The sequence below is a fragment of the Lycium barbarum genome, chromosome 1 (assembly GCF_019175385.1).
Source record: "Lycium barbarum isolate Lr01 chromosome 1, ASM1917538v2, whole genome shotgun sequence".
In the NCBI taxonomy this organism is placed as follows: domain Eukaryota; kingdom Viridiplantae; phylum Streptophyta; class Magnoliopsida; order Solanales; family Solanaceae; genus Lycium; species Lycium barbarum.
In genome coordinates this window covers 163,503,710-163,519,082 of record NC_083337.1, presented here as the reverse complement: position 1 = coordinate 163,519,082, position 15,373 = coordinate 163,503,710, and the positions used below count along the sequence as shown (strand labels likewise).

General features: G+C 34.8%; 1 protein-coding gene across 1 annotated transcript; it reads right to left on the bottom strand.

The window, feature by feature from the left end:
* Positions 1-746: 746 nt before the first annotated feature.
* Positions 747-7,476, bottom strand: LOC132603894 (transcription factor E2FB-like). Its single transcript, XM_060317200.1, has 14 exons — positions 7,114-7,476; positions 4,510-4,684; positions 4,208-4,267; positions 3,911-3,996; positions 3,744-3,832; positions 3,572-3,626; positions 3,395-3,447; positions 3,250-3,300; positions 3,113-3,161; positions 2,944-3,009; positions 2,735-2,811; positions 2,336-2,558; positions 1,625-1,691; positions 747-1,525 (listed from the first exon to the last, which is right to left on the bottom strand). Exons 1-14 carry the CDS (start codon positions 7,228-7,230, stop codon positions 1,395-1,397), a joined length of 1,299 nt encoding a protein of 432 aa, XP_060173183.1. The 5' UTR covers positions 7,231-7,476; the 3' UTR covers positions 747-1,394.
* Between the last annotated feature and the right edge of the window lie 7,897 nt (positions 7,477-15,373).

The following is a 15,373-nucleotide window of genomic DNA, read 5'->3' as shown; positions in this document are numbered from 1 at the left end:
AGCCAACCAACTGAGCTACTAGATCTCTTCAATTAGGAGGTGTTAAAAATGCACGGTCCCAGCATATTTTTCTCAATTAGGTCCACAACTTTCTTTGATTAAAAAAGGACCAGAAATAGTGGATTTGATTTCTTTCCATTTCTTATTGTTTATCTTTCCCCAAGTGGCGATCCATATCCAATTTTAAAATTAATGGTTTAGATATAACTACATTATAAAACTAAATCTTAACTTTAATTAGGACAATAGATATATATATTTTTCCCAGAAGATTCGGTAATCCTACAATACCAGCTACCATAAAAAAAAAAAAAATAAAAAAAAATTAAGAGCTAATTAACTGGAGAATGGTTGTTTTCAACTGCTTTAATGGTGGTATACTTGGAAAATTTTACAAACACATAATATCCTCTTTTTGTATTCAATTTTAACGTGTTCTTTTAGTTGAATTTTGCTCTAACAATTATCTCTGGAGACTTTATTTCCATGAAAGATCCTGTAAGATTTTCTTTGACGCAGGATCTCGGTGTTAAAATATTGGGATAATGTTTAGCGCCATACATGGAATTTGTATGAGGAACTATCAAAAATTCTGAAAATTATATAGAGTAACATCTATTCTAACCATAGTTAAGGCTTAGTTTTACCTAATTAAATCAAAACCATTAATTTTAGAATGGGACATATTTCTCATCCAAGTAAAAACTTGGAGAAATGGAGACAATAAGCAATGGAGAGAAGCCAAATCCGAAATAGCGTGACTTCATGTTATAAATGTTGCTTAAAATATTTTAATCAAAAACACTAGTCACAACTTCCAAAGAGGTGAAATATGACATTGTATAATTAAGGTGAAGATTAACATAGCATTCTCAAATTTCTCCACTTAACTGCATCCCGCTTCTTGCAGTTTAAGAACATGGAGAAAATGGCAACTTGACAACTTAGCCGTGCAACAAGAAGCCTTAAGAGACTGCGGTGTACTAAATCAAATTTTCTTGACATCAGAATATGACAAAAAATCATCTTATCAGATTTCAAAGCTAAGACCATAGAGAGCAAGAAATCAGACAATACAGTGAATTTAGACAGCAGTTGAACCATCTGATTATTGCCACTACAAGTACAATGGTATATACTATATACTAACTGTACAATGAAGCTCATTTCTTGGGCATCAAACTGCCAACTTCCTGAAGGACCTTTCTGGAAAAGCTCCTGGATGCACTTGTTCTTTCGTTTAGGTCATTCAAGGGGCTATACAGAGGATGAATTAATTCAATGTAGAACTTTTATTATACCGAGAACAAAGCATCACCTTTGCTGATGGAGAATTGATCATTTTGAACACCAAGCACAAGCACTCATCCGAAAACCAAGCCAGGAAATACTACTCAGCTTCCAGTAGTACTTGCAGAAGGCAGTTCAGTGGTACTGGATGGGGGAGTTTGGGCACGTGGAGTACTGACATCCGCAATCGAATAATCCTCATGAATTGCATTCAACTCGTTCCAGTCAAGAACAGCTAATTTTTAGTCATGGATTCTATATTCACAGGATAACTTTCATTGATAGCAAGAAACAAAAATTTAAAACTGAATGAAACAGAGAACTAGTAGGATACACTCTGTTCTCCACATGTCAGTGATGCTAACATCAGCATCTGACAAAAGCCAGTAATCTGCTTCATTCTGCAGGACCGAAGAAAAATTCAGTAACTGAAAAACCAAAGTGATTGAATTGCTCATTAGATGTTTCTACGAAATACAGTACCTACTTAAAATGCACTATGTTCAATTAGGTGTGTTCGGTATGAAGGAAAATGTTTTCTTGAAAAATGTTTTACAGGAAAATAAGTGGGTTTCTTAATTATTTTCTTGTGTTCGGTACATAAGCAAAAAAAATTATCCTAAAGGCATTTTGTATATACAACCTAGACAAATACTATGGGAGTCAGGGGTGGGGGCATGGGGATGAAGATGGGGTGTGTTAGAGTGTGGGGAAGACACAATCAATGAGGAATGCCATTTGTGGAACTTGTTTTCCTTACTTCCACTAGGCAAGTCATTTTCCCCATTTTTTAAGGAACTTGTTTTCCTAAATGTTTTGCCAAAATTTCAACTGACCGAACATGGAAAATTGAAATACATTTTGTAACCAAACACACCTTGAATTGCTCATTTGAATTCATAATAACTGCATTGGATGTTCTACGAAATACCTACTTATTTAAGACAAAATGCACTATTTGATTTAGTCTCGTTTTCCTAATTTTCTTGCTTCAAACACACACTGAACTATTTAATTTTTTTAAGGCTTGAAAATTGAAACTCACATCAACATCTGGAACAATCTTCATAATTCCACTCGCAAGGTCCTGAGAAGTACCAACATCTTGACACCCTCTTTGATTTTCTTGTTCTTCCGTCCCGACTTCAACTACTCCGCCATCCTCAGCAGGCAATGTTGCAGCTGCATTCTCATTGAAACCTGATGTTGAAGGCATGGTTGATGGTTCCTCAACAGCATTTATCTCTTCTAACTTTTCCTCGAATTGACTAAACAAAAATTTTCGAAACAAAGAATTAGACAAAGTTTGTCTGCACTCCCCCTCCTAAATCAATAAAGTTTGCCTTGCCTTTAAAAATGTGAAGCTACTAAACACTCCATCCTCTCAAGCAACATATTAATCTTTTCAATTTCATAGGCAGTTGAAGTAAGAAGGAAAAAGCACCTGACAAGGTAAACATCAATGGGTCCCATGGTGCTGCGAAGCACTATTCTGTATCTCCTTTGTGGATAATCAACAGCCTATTGGAAACAAGGAAGACATGAAAAACATGTGGAACTGCTACTTAAATTGGCTGAGGTACCAGTTAAATGACTGGTAGATTTGATACAATAATAAAGAAGACGTTTATGTACTAAAGAGAAAGCAGTTACCTCATCAGGATCTGGGACTTCTAAAGTGGTGCCATGTGGAGCTTTAATAGCTATCAGCGTTTCATTCTGATGAGAGCAATAAATTTACATCAGAGCATTGGTCATTTGATGAAAATTGCATTACAAAGAAATGAAAGCAAAAAACCAAAAGCATCTGTTTTAAAATTACCTGAAGACAAGGTAAGCTCTTTATATCATCTTCAGTAACAAAAAGCCATCTTTTAGGAAGAAAATTTAGAAGAGATCAGTTATCAAGAATAAAGAAGGAAAAGTGATGGTTCATGATTAAGCAAAAGAATGTGGCACCTTTGATTATTTTCATCTTCACTCAGGTCCCTTAATCTTTCTTGCATTTCTCTGAAACAAGCCAATATAAATACAAATTTTGAATATTAAATAATGGTGAAGCAAAGAAATCTTGAACATTGTATCAGAGGCATCAGAAGATAACCTTATCTTTTCATCTAATCTACTTTCTTCAATCGTCAAATTTTCTACTCCTGCCTGCAAAGGAAGCACAAACCAATGACTGAAACCCTTATGCTCAGGCTACTTGGCAGATTATGACAGGCCAATTGGCAATTAACAAAATGAGGAAGAAGGCAAGCATTAAGATAGTTCTTCTTACCTGTAAACTTGTAACACTCTCATCAACTTCCCCCGGTCTTGAGACATCTAAACCCCTACGTAATAAGAGAACTGAGTCATAACTTTTGTTTATTGAATGATCTTGAATAATATGGAACTTAGATGATAAGCAACTTCAATGTAATATATTTATTGGATAAACATTTCCATACTTCCATTGGATCCTGTTTTTGAGTTTCTTTTCTATCAGACCAATGCCTTCCAGGACATTTGTGATGTCATATATACGCCGTTTCTGCACCTGTTAAAAGGAAGAGATCTGTAAGCAGGTAGAATTTCATAATACAGGCTTATGTAGTATCTACTGCGAGGAAGGTACCTCTAATGTATCAGCAGCTTTGTTTAGATCTAGAACGCCATCTTCCGCATGCTTGATCAGGTTAATGAACTTCTTTGTTAAGAGACCTGAATGAATCAAGAAAGGAAGTCATAAGTTACTAATTCTGGTATATATTTATACTGTACAACAAATAATTCAAGAAAAAAAATGTCATATAGTAACATACAAATGCCCAAGCACAGAAATACAACCTCCACCTACATTCATACCCCTAGGGACAGGTAAAGATTAACAGACGCAAATTAATAACCGAAAGTAGTAAAAGGTTTAATTTACCTAAGGAACTGTCATAGCGGCAAGGACCAACTGGAGTAACATTATTGCCTGAAGGAGATCCTGTAATTTGAAATATGTAAGAAGTTATCTCTTTGGTAAACTTATGTGTTTTATAAAATGGTGGGTGCCTCAGAGAAAATGAAAAACAATAAGATGGGGTGACAGTGACACAACAAAGATTACAATTATCCAAACTACTAATCTGTCAAATTAATATTAGAATGGTGTATTTTATATTGATGATATGAGATGCAGAAACTAATGCTGATAAAACTTCTGGTTGGATATCTGTTGTTCTGTACCTAAATTTGAGGTAGCAGCTTGAGCAGCAGATCTGGCCTTTGATGTCCTAGGCACTTTCTGTGACTTTCCAGCTTTCCCTGAAATTGGTGTCTGCATTGGACTATTGGTGTCTCCAGCAACCTGTGCACCAACTCCCTGTTCGGAATTTGCTGTTTCACTCTTCCGTTTCAGTGGCTAATCAAGACAATAAGTATCCCCAAGTTCCCATCAGCAATAAATTGTAAGAGCTTTAACAAAAATTGTGTCTGAATTGAAGTTGATAAAAAGACACTATAAACTGCTCAACTAAATTGATCAGCGGCTAAATCAACAAAGTCAAGTTATCTTGTGAGGATCTTGTAAATAGAACATAATAAACACTTAATATTAGCCGCACAAAAATAATATTACTTGGTACTTGTCTGATCAATCTCATTGATTGTTTCAAAAGTTCACTGAAACTGTATACAGTTTGGTATTTGACTGGTTATTGGTAAAGTAGACCACATTCGACATGAAAATAGTGGCTTAGTCCTTTGCGGTATCCTTTGCCACCTATCACGCGGCTTGACTTCAGCCTAACTGCTACTGCTTCCGCTTCTCTGGGCATGAGAGACAGCTCAGGACTAGTATGCTGAATCTCTATGTAGTGGCAACATTTTAGATGCTTCCCAGAAGCAACCAGTTGCTAATCTCATACTAAGGAGGACTAGCGGGCCTCTTGTAAAAGAATAAGCAGAGGAGAGAGAGAGAGATAGATAAATGTAATAGAACATTGCAGCTCATTAGTTACTATGCATTTATTTCCTTTAATGCTTCCTATATTTTCTTTCTCAATTTCCATTAATGCTTCCTATATTTTCTTTCTCGATTGGCATACCCCATGAGGCCTTATGGATTCCACGTGAGACTCATATGAAGCTATAACATGTGGCTGCTCGTGCTGGGCAATTATCGAAACCAATTCCAAGCAATTTGCACAAAACGAGAAACCGACTCAGCCAGTAAAGCTTTTTTAACCTTTACTTGACCTCCAAAACTTGATTACATCACCCCTAACTCAGAATCGACAAAATAGCACTAACTTTCTTTCCCTAAGCATACAAAATAAATTAACTAACCAACCCATCCTCTATTCATTATTGTTCCAACATACCATCATTACCGTTCGCCATGTGTTTGCTAAAACGATTCTTTGCATTCTAATTGACTGTACCAATAATTTCTAAATCTCATTCAATTTTACCCACAATCTTATACAGGACTTACTTCAAACCAAGAACCTCACCCTCTGGAAATCAGATCAACCTTCATTTTTACCATTCGTTCAATTTGATCTAGTTTTGTCAACCCGTCACCAAAACTCCATCAAACAGCATAAAGAATTCTTACTTCTATCAATCATTTTGATACAGACCGTGAGATTGTGTTTATCTTCAGACAACAACAGACTAAAACCGTCTCCAGTAGCAACTGCATTAAAAGATCCACAACAATAAAAGCCCATAATCTCAACTAGAATAAAGAATTACAAATACGTCTACCATTGAGGAGGTTCCTCAAAACTATTGTTTTTCTTGTTATTTCCTCTCTTTTGGGTATTATGGAATGCTAAACCAACCCAATCTAGGTCCTTCATTTGTGGAAATTGGTCTGCAGGGAAAACACTTGGGCCATACTAATAATTTGACATGCTAAATTAAAACTGGAGGATAAAAGAGACTAATGCAACTATTATTCTCGTGCTAACTTAGAATTTAGTCTAGACTATAGCAACTCTTTCGTATTCCTTCTTAAACATCAAGAGTTTTTAGCAGCAAATCAAGGCCATCCTGAAAGTCTAAAATGATTCACTGGAGCACAATGCCAAGGGAAGAATTACAAATCCGTCTTAATATATGCCAAGCATTTGACAAGCTTCTGCATTTCAAAACCCCAGACTCCTCATCCATTATGATTCACATCTTGACTTTCCCTTCTTAATTGTGCAGATATAATCACCCCTTTCTATTGAAAGTTAGATACTACTTCATGTTTTTCCTTCAAAATCTCACACTATCCAGAAGTCCTGTATCACAAAATTAAGGAACCTAATAGCAACTCGGGAAGGTTAGTAGCGGAAAAAACAAGAACTACTACAACTTTTTACATGGATTCATAATTGTATCTCCAACTTATGGAAGAAACCTAATAGCAATTCGGGTAGGTTAATAGCGGAAAAAACAAGAAACCGGTACAACTTTTTACATCGATTCATAATATCTCTAACTTATGGAAATTAAGACATTCATAAAACCAGAAGATCAATTAATTCTAAAATAAAAGGGCACAATGTTCCAACCTTACAGCTAAATTAATAAAGACTACAATCCAAATCAAGAAAGATCACATGCTAGAAATGTAAGTTCTTGAGAGGGGAAAAAAAAAAAGAACTTCCACCAAATTCCCCTATAAGCTAGTGAATTTTCCACACTTATACAACCAAAATTCAAGTCAAACCCAATTGAAGACATAAACAACACAACCACATACAGCAGATTTTCCAAGAAAAAAAAAATCAAAGGGACAAAATTCTGCATCAAAAAGAGACCCTTTAGTAGTGTATGAAAAATAGTAACACTTACAGTAGACTTAACAAGGATGCCTTCAGGTTGTTGATGAAGTGGGTCAGTAGAAAACCTGTGGTAGTCTCCTAACGGCGGTTTACTCGATGTGAATGCTAGCTCTTTATGTGGCTGCATGATCTGCTTTACTTCTTTTCAAGCTGACCAAAATTCCCAAATTCTTGATTTTTCAATTCAAGAAAGAAGAGGGAAAACCAGGACACGAAATTCAAGAATCACCCGAATTGGGAAATTCTTGGTTTTTTTTTTGGGTGGGGGGGGGGGGGGGGGTTCCTGATGAGATCTGAGTTAGGAATAGAGAAAAAGCGGGAAGAGAGAGAAAGGGGAGAAAACGAGGGAAAGGAAACGGAACAAAGAAACAAAATGGTGAGGATATGTAAATGGAGGGAACAAGGAGTACTTGTAATGTAAATTTAAAGAAGAATTATGCTATTCAAAGAAGGTCAACTCATCTAATCTTTGTTTATCAATTATAGATTAGAATATATTCCATTTTTCTTATCATTAGTCTTAAAATAAGAAAACAATTAAAATTTACTTGAGTAATAACGGTAACAACATTGAGATTGCGAAAGTTATACACTAAATTGTAAACAATAATTAAATTAACAAAATATTCTTAAATTGGTTTGGTATAATTTTATAATGTTGTCTAACTGATAAATGATACTCCTAGTTTAATGGTGCTAAAGGAGTATTGGTTACACTCCACTTTCAATTCTTCACATGGCAGGGGAAATGCTAAACGGAGTTGTGCTAATGGTTGACAAATAACAGTTGCAAATACTTACTAATGGTTGACAAATAACAATTGCAAAGACTTAGTGATTAACCTGCCAATTTATGAGGTGGCAAAAAACTGCATATACATATTGAACTTGCTTATTCAGTACAATTGTTTTCGGAAAACCTTAGTGAAATGGTCTCTTTATAGACAAGATTGTATCCAAATCTTTGGTGTTTTATAGTATAATTTACATAACACATAGTTGAACTTTAGAATTACTTAAAAAATTTAGCAATTATGTGATTACATTAAAAAACATTGTTAGATAACTACAGCTACTTCATGCGATAAAAGTCATGAAAGTATAAACATGATAACTAATTCAAAATACGATTTTTTTTTAGTTATTGTATTTTGTCTAGACAAAAAAAAAAAGTTGAAAGTCTTAATAGAATCAATACAAAAATATATTTTAACACTTTAAATATTGATTCTCAGATCAATCTACTGTATTATTATTTTTAACAATACTTGTTTAAAATACATAAATTCATGCTTATAGTCATATGCCTTAAATTGAGTAATATAGGATTTTTACTATAGGAACTTTAAGAAACAAATTATCCAAAAAAGGAATTAAATCGTTGAAAAAAGAAAAGAAAGAAATTAAATCGGTTATTGGCGCCTAACAGAGAGCACCGTTGAAATGGGGGTCTTTTGGCGCGTGGAAGCACCACGTCACACACCTAACTCGAATACAGCCCAAACACTAACCAACACTCACTGGTAATGGCGCCAAACGGACTCTGACACGACAAAAACCAAATTTGTCTACTAATGGGCTGGACCTGTTAGTAAAGTAGCCCAATTGAACCATCACCGGGCATTTGCCTTTTTGTCTCTATTTTGTGCCGGTCTTCAATTTTTATCCTCAAGACAAATAATTATTACGCGAAGCATAAGTTTATATTTTCGCATCATATATCACATAATTTATGTCTCGCGGGACATAAGTTCAATTTTGAAGAATAAAAATTAAAGACCAGCCCATTGGAAGGCCAAAAATTAAAGACTACCCCATTTTGAAGGACAAGCCGTGCAATTTCTTCTTTTTTTAGGACAAAATTGGCAAATAGGCACTTTTTGGGCTGCCAATCAAGTTTCACCCGGTGTTTTAAAAGTATTCAATGTTTAAATATTTTAATGCGGAATTAAAGTTTAGACGCTAAAATATGAAGAAAAGCTGTGAATTTTTCTTGGAATTTCCAAAAAAAAAATTATTGGACTTTGAATTGTGTCATTTCAAAATTATACGTAAAATTCCTAAATTTCAAATAGTGCAGTTCAAGCTCTAGCAAAGAAGTGGAGATATGAAGAAGTGGTTCTCTGCCGCTTTTAAACGAAGAAGAGGAGGAAAAAAGGTCATCGTAGCTAAAAACTTATTACTTTTCGGTTACATTTCAACCGATGGTTAAACATTAAAAAGAGGTCCAAAAGTGGCTAGCCCGCTCAATTTTATTTTTTAGGCCGCTAATAGTAATGGTAATCAACATTCTATTACAAGAATAATGGAGGTACTATTGATTGGTCAAGAACTTTAAATGTTATACGTTAAAATATCATTCATCAACTTTATTTATTTGACATTGTTTGATTGGACAGAAAGAAAAACCTTTGACAAACATGAAGAAATATATGGAATAACATATATCTAAGATTACCCCCATTAGAATTTTGTGATTTGCGACGTATTATGTCATTTTTATAAGAGCGTGTGATTAACGCTAATATAAAAATGTTAAAATTAAATAGCACTCTACAAATATATAAAGGTGCTATTCTTTTATAAAACCTCCAAAAAGGAAAGAGGTCATATAGAACACAACGTAAGGGCCTATTTATATTTGTGATAAATTGGAAAGATATTTGTAATGATGATTAGAAAGTTAACGTGCCAAGTGAACTTCATATCATAGTTAAGATCAACACCAATACAACTTATTTGCTAAGATGAAATTCATGTAATTATCATTTTGGGATTTTCACTAATTTTCCAATTCCCAGACATTCTTGTTTGTGCAAAGGCTATATTAGTTTGCAGTGTTGAGTTATGAAGTGTTTGAAGTGGCTAAAATAAGCAAATTTAGCCAGGCAGATTTCACAATTTTTGCTTATTGAATCGCCACTGGTAAACTTTTCGTTTACATTTCAATCATCAGTAGCATGTTCACTAGCGACGTTAGTTGGTTTTCTTCAGCAATCAGCACCTTACGCCACTAAAGGGAGTTGTATTATAGAGATGCTATAGATTCGAATATAATTTATTTCAATTCCGGAATGAAGTACATTCATAGTTTAAAAGTACTTACAACTCAATATACATTTTCTACAAATTAAATATGAAGTTTACTAAGTTTTTTTTTTTTTTTTTTTTTTTTTTGTAGCAACATCATGTTCCAATTACTTCTAATATTTTGACATGTTACCAGGGAGACTGACATCAGTGACTTTTACTTTAAACTTATTTTAAAAAGGCAGAGAAGCATCATGAAGATAACTAGATAAGGCTCCTTTCATTCTTGGCCGATAAGGCGTTTTTCCTGTAAAGGTTAGATGCTGGACCGATTAGTTGTCCTTTTTGCGGTAGAATTTAAGGACAGTATATATGCCCATGACAAGTGGTAGTTGATAATGGTAAAGCCAAGCTCCATTATTAGTCTTGTAGACCAAAAGGACTATATAATTAAGCAATTATCCGAAGATGAAGGAACCTTAACCTGGGAGAATCCAGCTTTGCCTTGTACTTTTTGTTTTCCCCACCACACCACATGGTTAAAATCTATATATTCCAAAAAACACTCATGTGCCACTGATCTCCAATATAACTCTCTTTCTGTTGGGCGTTGACTAGGATTAATCTCATCATTGTCTTATAATTTAATAGTCGTATAAGAAACATTTCCTTTTCAGTCTCATGTTATGAGAAAAAAATGACTTCGTATTTTGAAATTTATTGTTATGGGAAGGTCATGACGTATTTAAAATTTCAAGTTCTACTGATATTTTAAATATTTATTAATAATCCTTCTTTCGCACGTTTAATCAAACAGCGTTTGTCTGCTAATCCCAAAAAAGCTGGTTCGGTTATCGGTGTTTTGCTTCCTGCCGAGGAAAATGTTCTTCTTCATCAGGTTTTTGGCCACAATCACATTGTAGTCTATGACTTGTCTAATTGAGGCTCGTCATTGTGATTAAGATAAGATAGTATATATTGGTCAGTGATTCTAGTTTTCTATATTAGTAAGTGATTCTAGTTTTCTGAGTTCAATCTGAAGTTATATATGTTGGCGGTAAAAGAGAATTGTACGCTGCTGGCATTGGTATTTTTGTGCTTTTTTTCTCGATTTAGTTGAAGGACTAATGCAAAACAAAGGTTTCTCTATCATCCAGCAAAGCAATATGTAGCTTCAGGACCCCCTATGTTTTGTAACTATTCCAAATACAGGGAAATGTCGATTCCTCTTAAACTTTGCAGACCATGTGAAAACTCACATGTGAATTAATATTTTATACTGTTTTTGTTAATACTTTATACTGTTTTTGTTCCATTGTAGAGTTAAAACCCTAAGGAAAACTGCATATCTTACATTAGTATCTACAATCTAATAGACCTTAATGAGTCCTGGTTATATTGTTGGCACTTAATCAAATGCTAAACTCTAATTTGTATAGATTAACTTGTTTCTTGAATGACAACAACCTCTCACCAAATGCCACTAAACAAACTTAAACATCCTTTATTAAATTTCAATAACTAATGCAAGAAATAATGATTAGTGAAGGAGGAAAACCAAGATGCTTTCTCTTTCGCAACTTCTAAAATAAATGATGCCGTTGTACCCCACTTCACGTCAAGTAATACAAATTTGCTTATTGAAATGTAGGCCTAGTTTTAAGAATCTTTTCCCTCTTCAAGTATACAAATGGTTATTGTTGTTTAAAAATTAGGCCAAGACAGCAACAATCATTACACCTCTCTACCAAATCCATTTTGCGGTGGTTGAATCATGAGCCAATCTTCTACCTAAAAATAATTTTCTGTCCAAACTTCCTAAACGGTGCTATAGGTGTAAAATTGAGTGTTTTCTTGGTCTTCAATACGACCTATTCTTAACAGAACTGATCTGACTCTCCTTACTCTCCGAACAATTGATGTTTCTTCCTTTTCCGAATCATCCTATCTCCTGACCGAGTTGGCTATTTTCTAACATCCTAGAATCATCAATAGCAGCTACAAGGAGAGAACGACATGTTTGACGTTGTAAGATTGACATATGATTCGTAAGTGAATATAATCAGATGGACTTTAAGTAATCCTATTGATTGGTTATCTGAACTATCATCTTGTTGGCGAGGGTTCGATTTATCACCTTGTAGTAAGAGTTCGATTACTCTCCTTGTAATCCCCTTCCCCTCATGATTAAAGAAAAAAAAAGAAGAAGCAAAACAATACTGTGTAACGGTTAGTACCTAAAGTTAGAATAACAATGCCAGACGATTTGGTATTTTTCAAACCCGGCATACAAGAATGTAAACAACGAAGGCTGAAGAGATAATGAGAACGATAAAGCCACAAAAGAGATGACCTTGAGGACGAGCGTAAATTTTGGCCACAAAAGAAGAAGGATAAACCGCGCAATTCGGATAAGTTCAGTTTTAAATGAGCAAGTAAGACTGCAAGTAAGTAAAGTAAATATCGACAAATACAGGTAAGAACATTCACATCTACCTCAGAGCGAATTCTACCTCAACATTCGAGGACAAATGTTTTTGAAGGAGGGGAGAATGTAACACCCCGCACTTTCAGTGTTACACGTTGTACCTCGGAGAAGCACTGGTTAAATTTGAATGTAAGTATGCCGAGCTATGGCTAGGTAAAACAACTTTGGAGTGTGAGGAACGAAACATTATTAAGTATATTGTTTAAGAAAATGATGAATTATGATCTTGTAAGTCGTAACCGGGAAGGACAACCTTGGAACCAAAGGACATGACCATTATCAAGTATGATTAGTGATAAATATCATGTATGGAGAGTTTCGGAAGATTTCGGGATCAAGCAAATCGAAGAAAGTAAGTTTGACGAAAATTTGGAAAAAAGTTGGCAGAATTTTGGCAGATTTTTAGTCAACTTTGGAGGGGTATATCTCCTAGTATATTAGGAGTTTTAAGGTGTTTCAAAAGCCTAAAATGAAGTTCGTCGAGTCTAGTTTCCAATGCAATAAACCGCTCGTCGATAAGACGTCGGAATAGAGAATTATGGATATTACAAGTTAGGCTGACAGAGCAGAAATGCGCTGCTGCAGTGCTGCTACAGTGCCACCGACTTTGGCACACTATATAAGGGTTAAAACCCCTCTTTTTTGTCATAATAATTTCCCAAATATTCCAGAAAATTCAGCAAGCATAAGATAGCAAATATATATCATAAAAGTGAGGATTTTGTGTAATTTCAAGTTACGGAGTATTAATCGAGGTCCGGAAAACGTGTAGTCGCGCTAATAATATCATTTTGTGGTGGATTTTGGCTTGGATTCAAGATGGATATTGGAGATATTATTGTTCTAACAAGGAAAAGGTATGAATCTCTCCTTATTGGTATTAATTTCGGCTTTTTTACGGAAATAAAGTTATTAAATAGTCGTATCACAAGTTGGTTAGTTGAGAAATTTGGAAAACATCGTGTGGGATGTTTTAGGAAATATATTGGTATGGATAATGGTGTTGATGATGTTGGTATTGTTGTTGTTGATTGATTGTTGATATTATGATTTCGGGCTAGGCATATAAACAGGGGAGATGTTGCCCGAATTTCGGCAGATTCTAAATGGATTTAAATTAAGGGTTTAAGACGAGCGTATGACGATGAGCCTAGCAATAGTATGAATGGTTGTATATGTAGATTACGAGGCTACGAATGATCTTAAGTGAATTGCAAGACAGGAAGTAAGTTGGAAGTCGAGATATTATCTTCCAGGTATGTTAAGGCTAGTCCCTTTCTTTCTAAAGGCATGATCCTTTTGTTATAAACCTTTGTGGCATACCCATAATATCCTTAGTTCCACAAATGCTAGAAGTCCACGAATCTCGTGATCCTTATGATGTTATTGAGCTTCTAAAGGCATGATTCTTTTCCTACCAAACCATGCATGAATTCCATAAAAATCCTCATTTCCAAGAATGTTAGAGATTCATGACTCTTAAAGTTTTTATGATGCTAACGATGAATAATTTTTTTATGATAACCATGATGATGGTTATGAGGGATTTATTTATCCAAGCTCCAAGGCATACGGATTTCATGTTATTATGAGATGATTTTATTCATAGAGATTTCCAAGTACATGAGCTTTTTATTATTATGAGATGATTGAGCTTAATTTACAATTTCTTAATTTCCTTCATTGTTGGTAATCTCACCTTATGACCCTTATTCCTTCAAGGTGGGATAAACGATGATTATTGATCCATAATATAATCGGAGGCTACCGACCTTACGTCACTCCAATATAGTTGTGACTTTTGATTGGGCTCTCATGCATGCTTTATATATATATATATATATATATATATATATATATATATATATATATATATATATATATATATATATATGTATGTATTTTCTCACACCGCATCGCACTATAGTCAGCCAGGCATGGCACATAGATGTACACACCACTGCAATGGGCATGTTATGATATTGCCCCGGACGCGGGCTAATGATGATAACACCGAGCCTTAATGGTCGGGCATGATACTATATATATATGACATCGAGCCTTAATGGCCGGGTATGATACTATATATATATATGACACCGAGCCTTAATGGCCGGGCATGACACTATATATATGTATAAAAAAAAAAATTAAAAGGCTAAGCATGCATGACACCGCCTTATGAGGCATCCAGATGTACATGTTATCTCTTTTATTCCATGTTACCTTTCATATCTATATTATGTTCCACCGGTTCATATTATTGTATAGCATATTGGTGGCCTTGTCGGCCTTATTTTGAGCTCTTGATACTTTACTGTTAGCCTTGTCGGCTTTATGATATACGTTATGTTGTGGCGACCTTGTTGGTCCGCCTATGTACATATGTGTTGGATGATCGGATATTTCTACGTTGGGCATTTTCTGCGTGCAAGTGTTCTTTGAGTTATGATTTATAATGTTCAAAGTAACAGATAAATTAGGTGGTTCTCGGCCTACGGGTCGGAGCTCGTTATACTCCTCGTAAGGGTGTGATAAAATAACAATGCCAAACGATTTGGTATTTTTCAAACCCCACCGACCCTTATCATTTACACTTTGCGGAGACTTATTGCTCATCTCTTCACTAAAGTGCAAGAATCACATGTTACACTGAAAGTTGAGTTCCGTTAGTCGCAAAACGGGTCCTGAAAAAATAAATCAAATAAAGTTGCTTTATTTCCTAATTACTGCACTACTAAGCTACTCGTAC

Excerpts from the sequence above, each read along its gene's own strand:
- LOC132603894 (XM_060317200.1), bottom strand. The coding sequence starts at position 7,230 with ATGCAGCCACATAAAGAGCTAGCATTCACATCGAGTAAACCGCCGTTA. Across the intron at positions 4,268-4,509 it reads AGCTGCTACCTCAAATTTAG|GATCTCCTTCAGGCAATAAT; the intron begins GTACAGAACAAC and ends TTCAAATTACAG. Across the intron at positions 3,997-4,207 it reads CCGCTATGACAGTTCCTTAG|GTCTCTTAACAAAGAAGTTC; the intron begins GTAAATTAAACC and ends TGATTCATTCAG.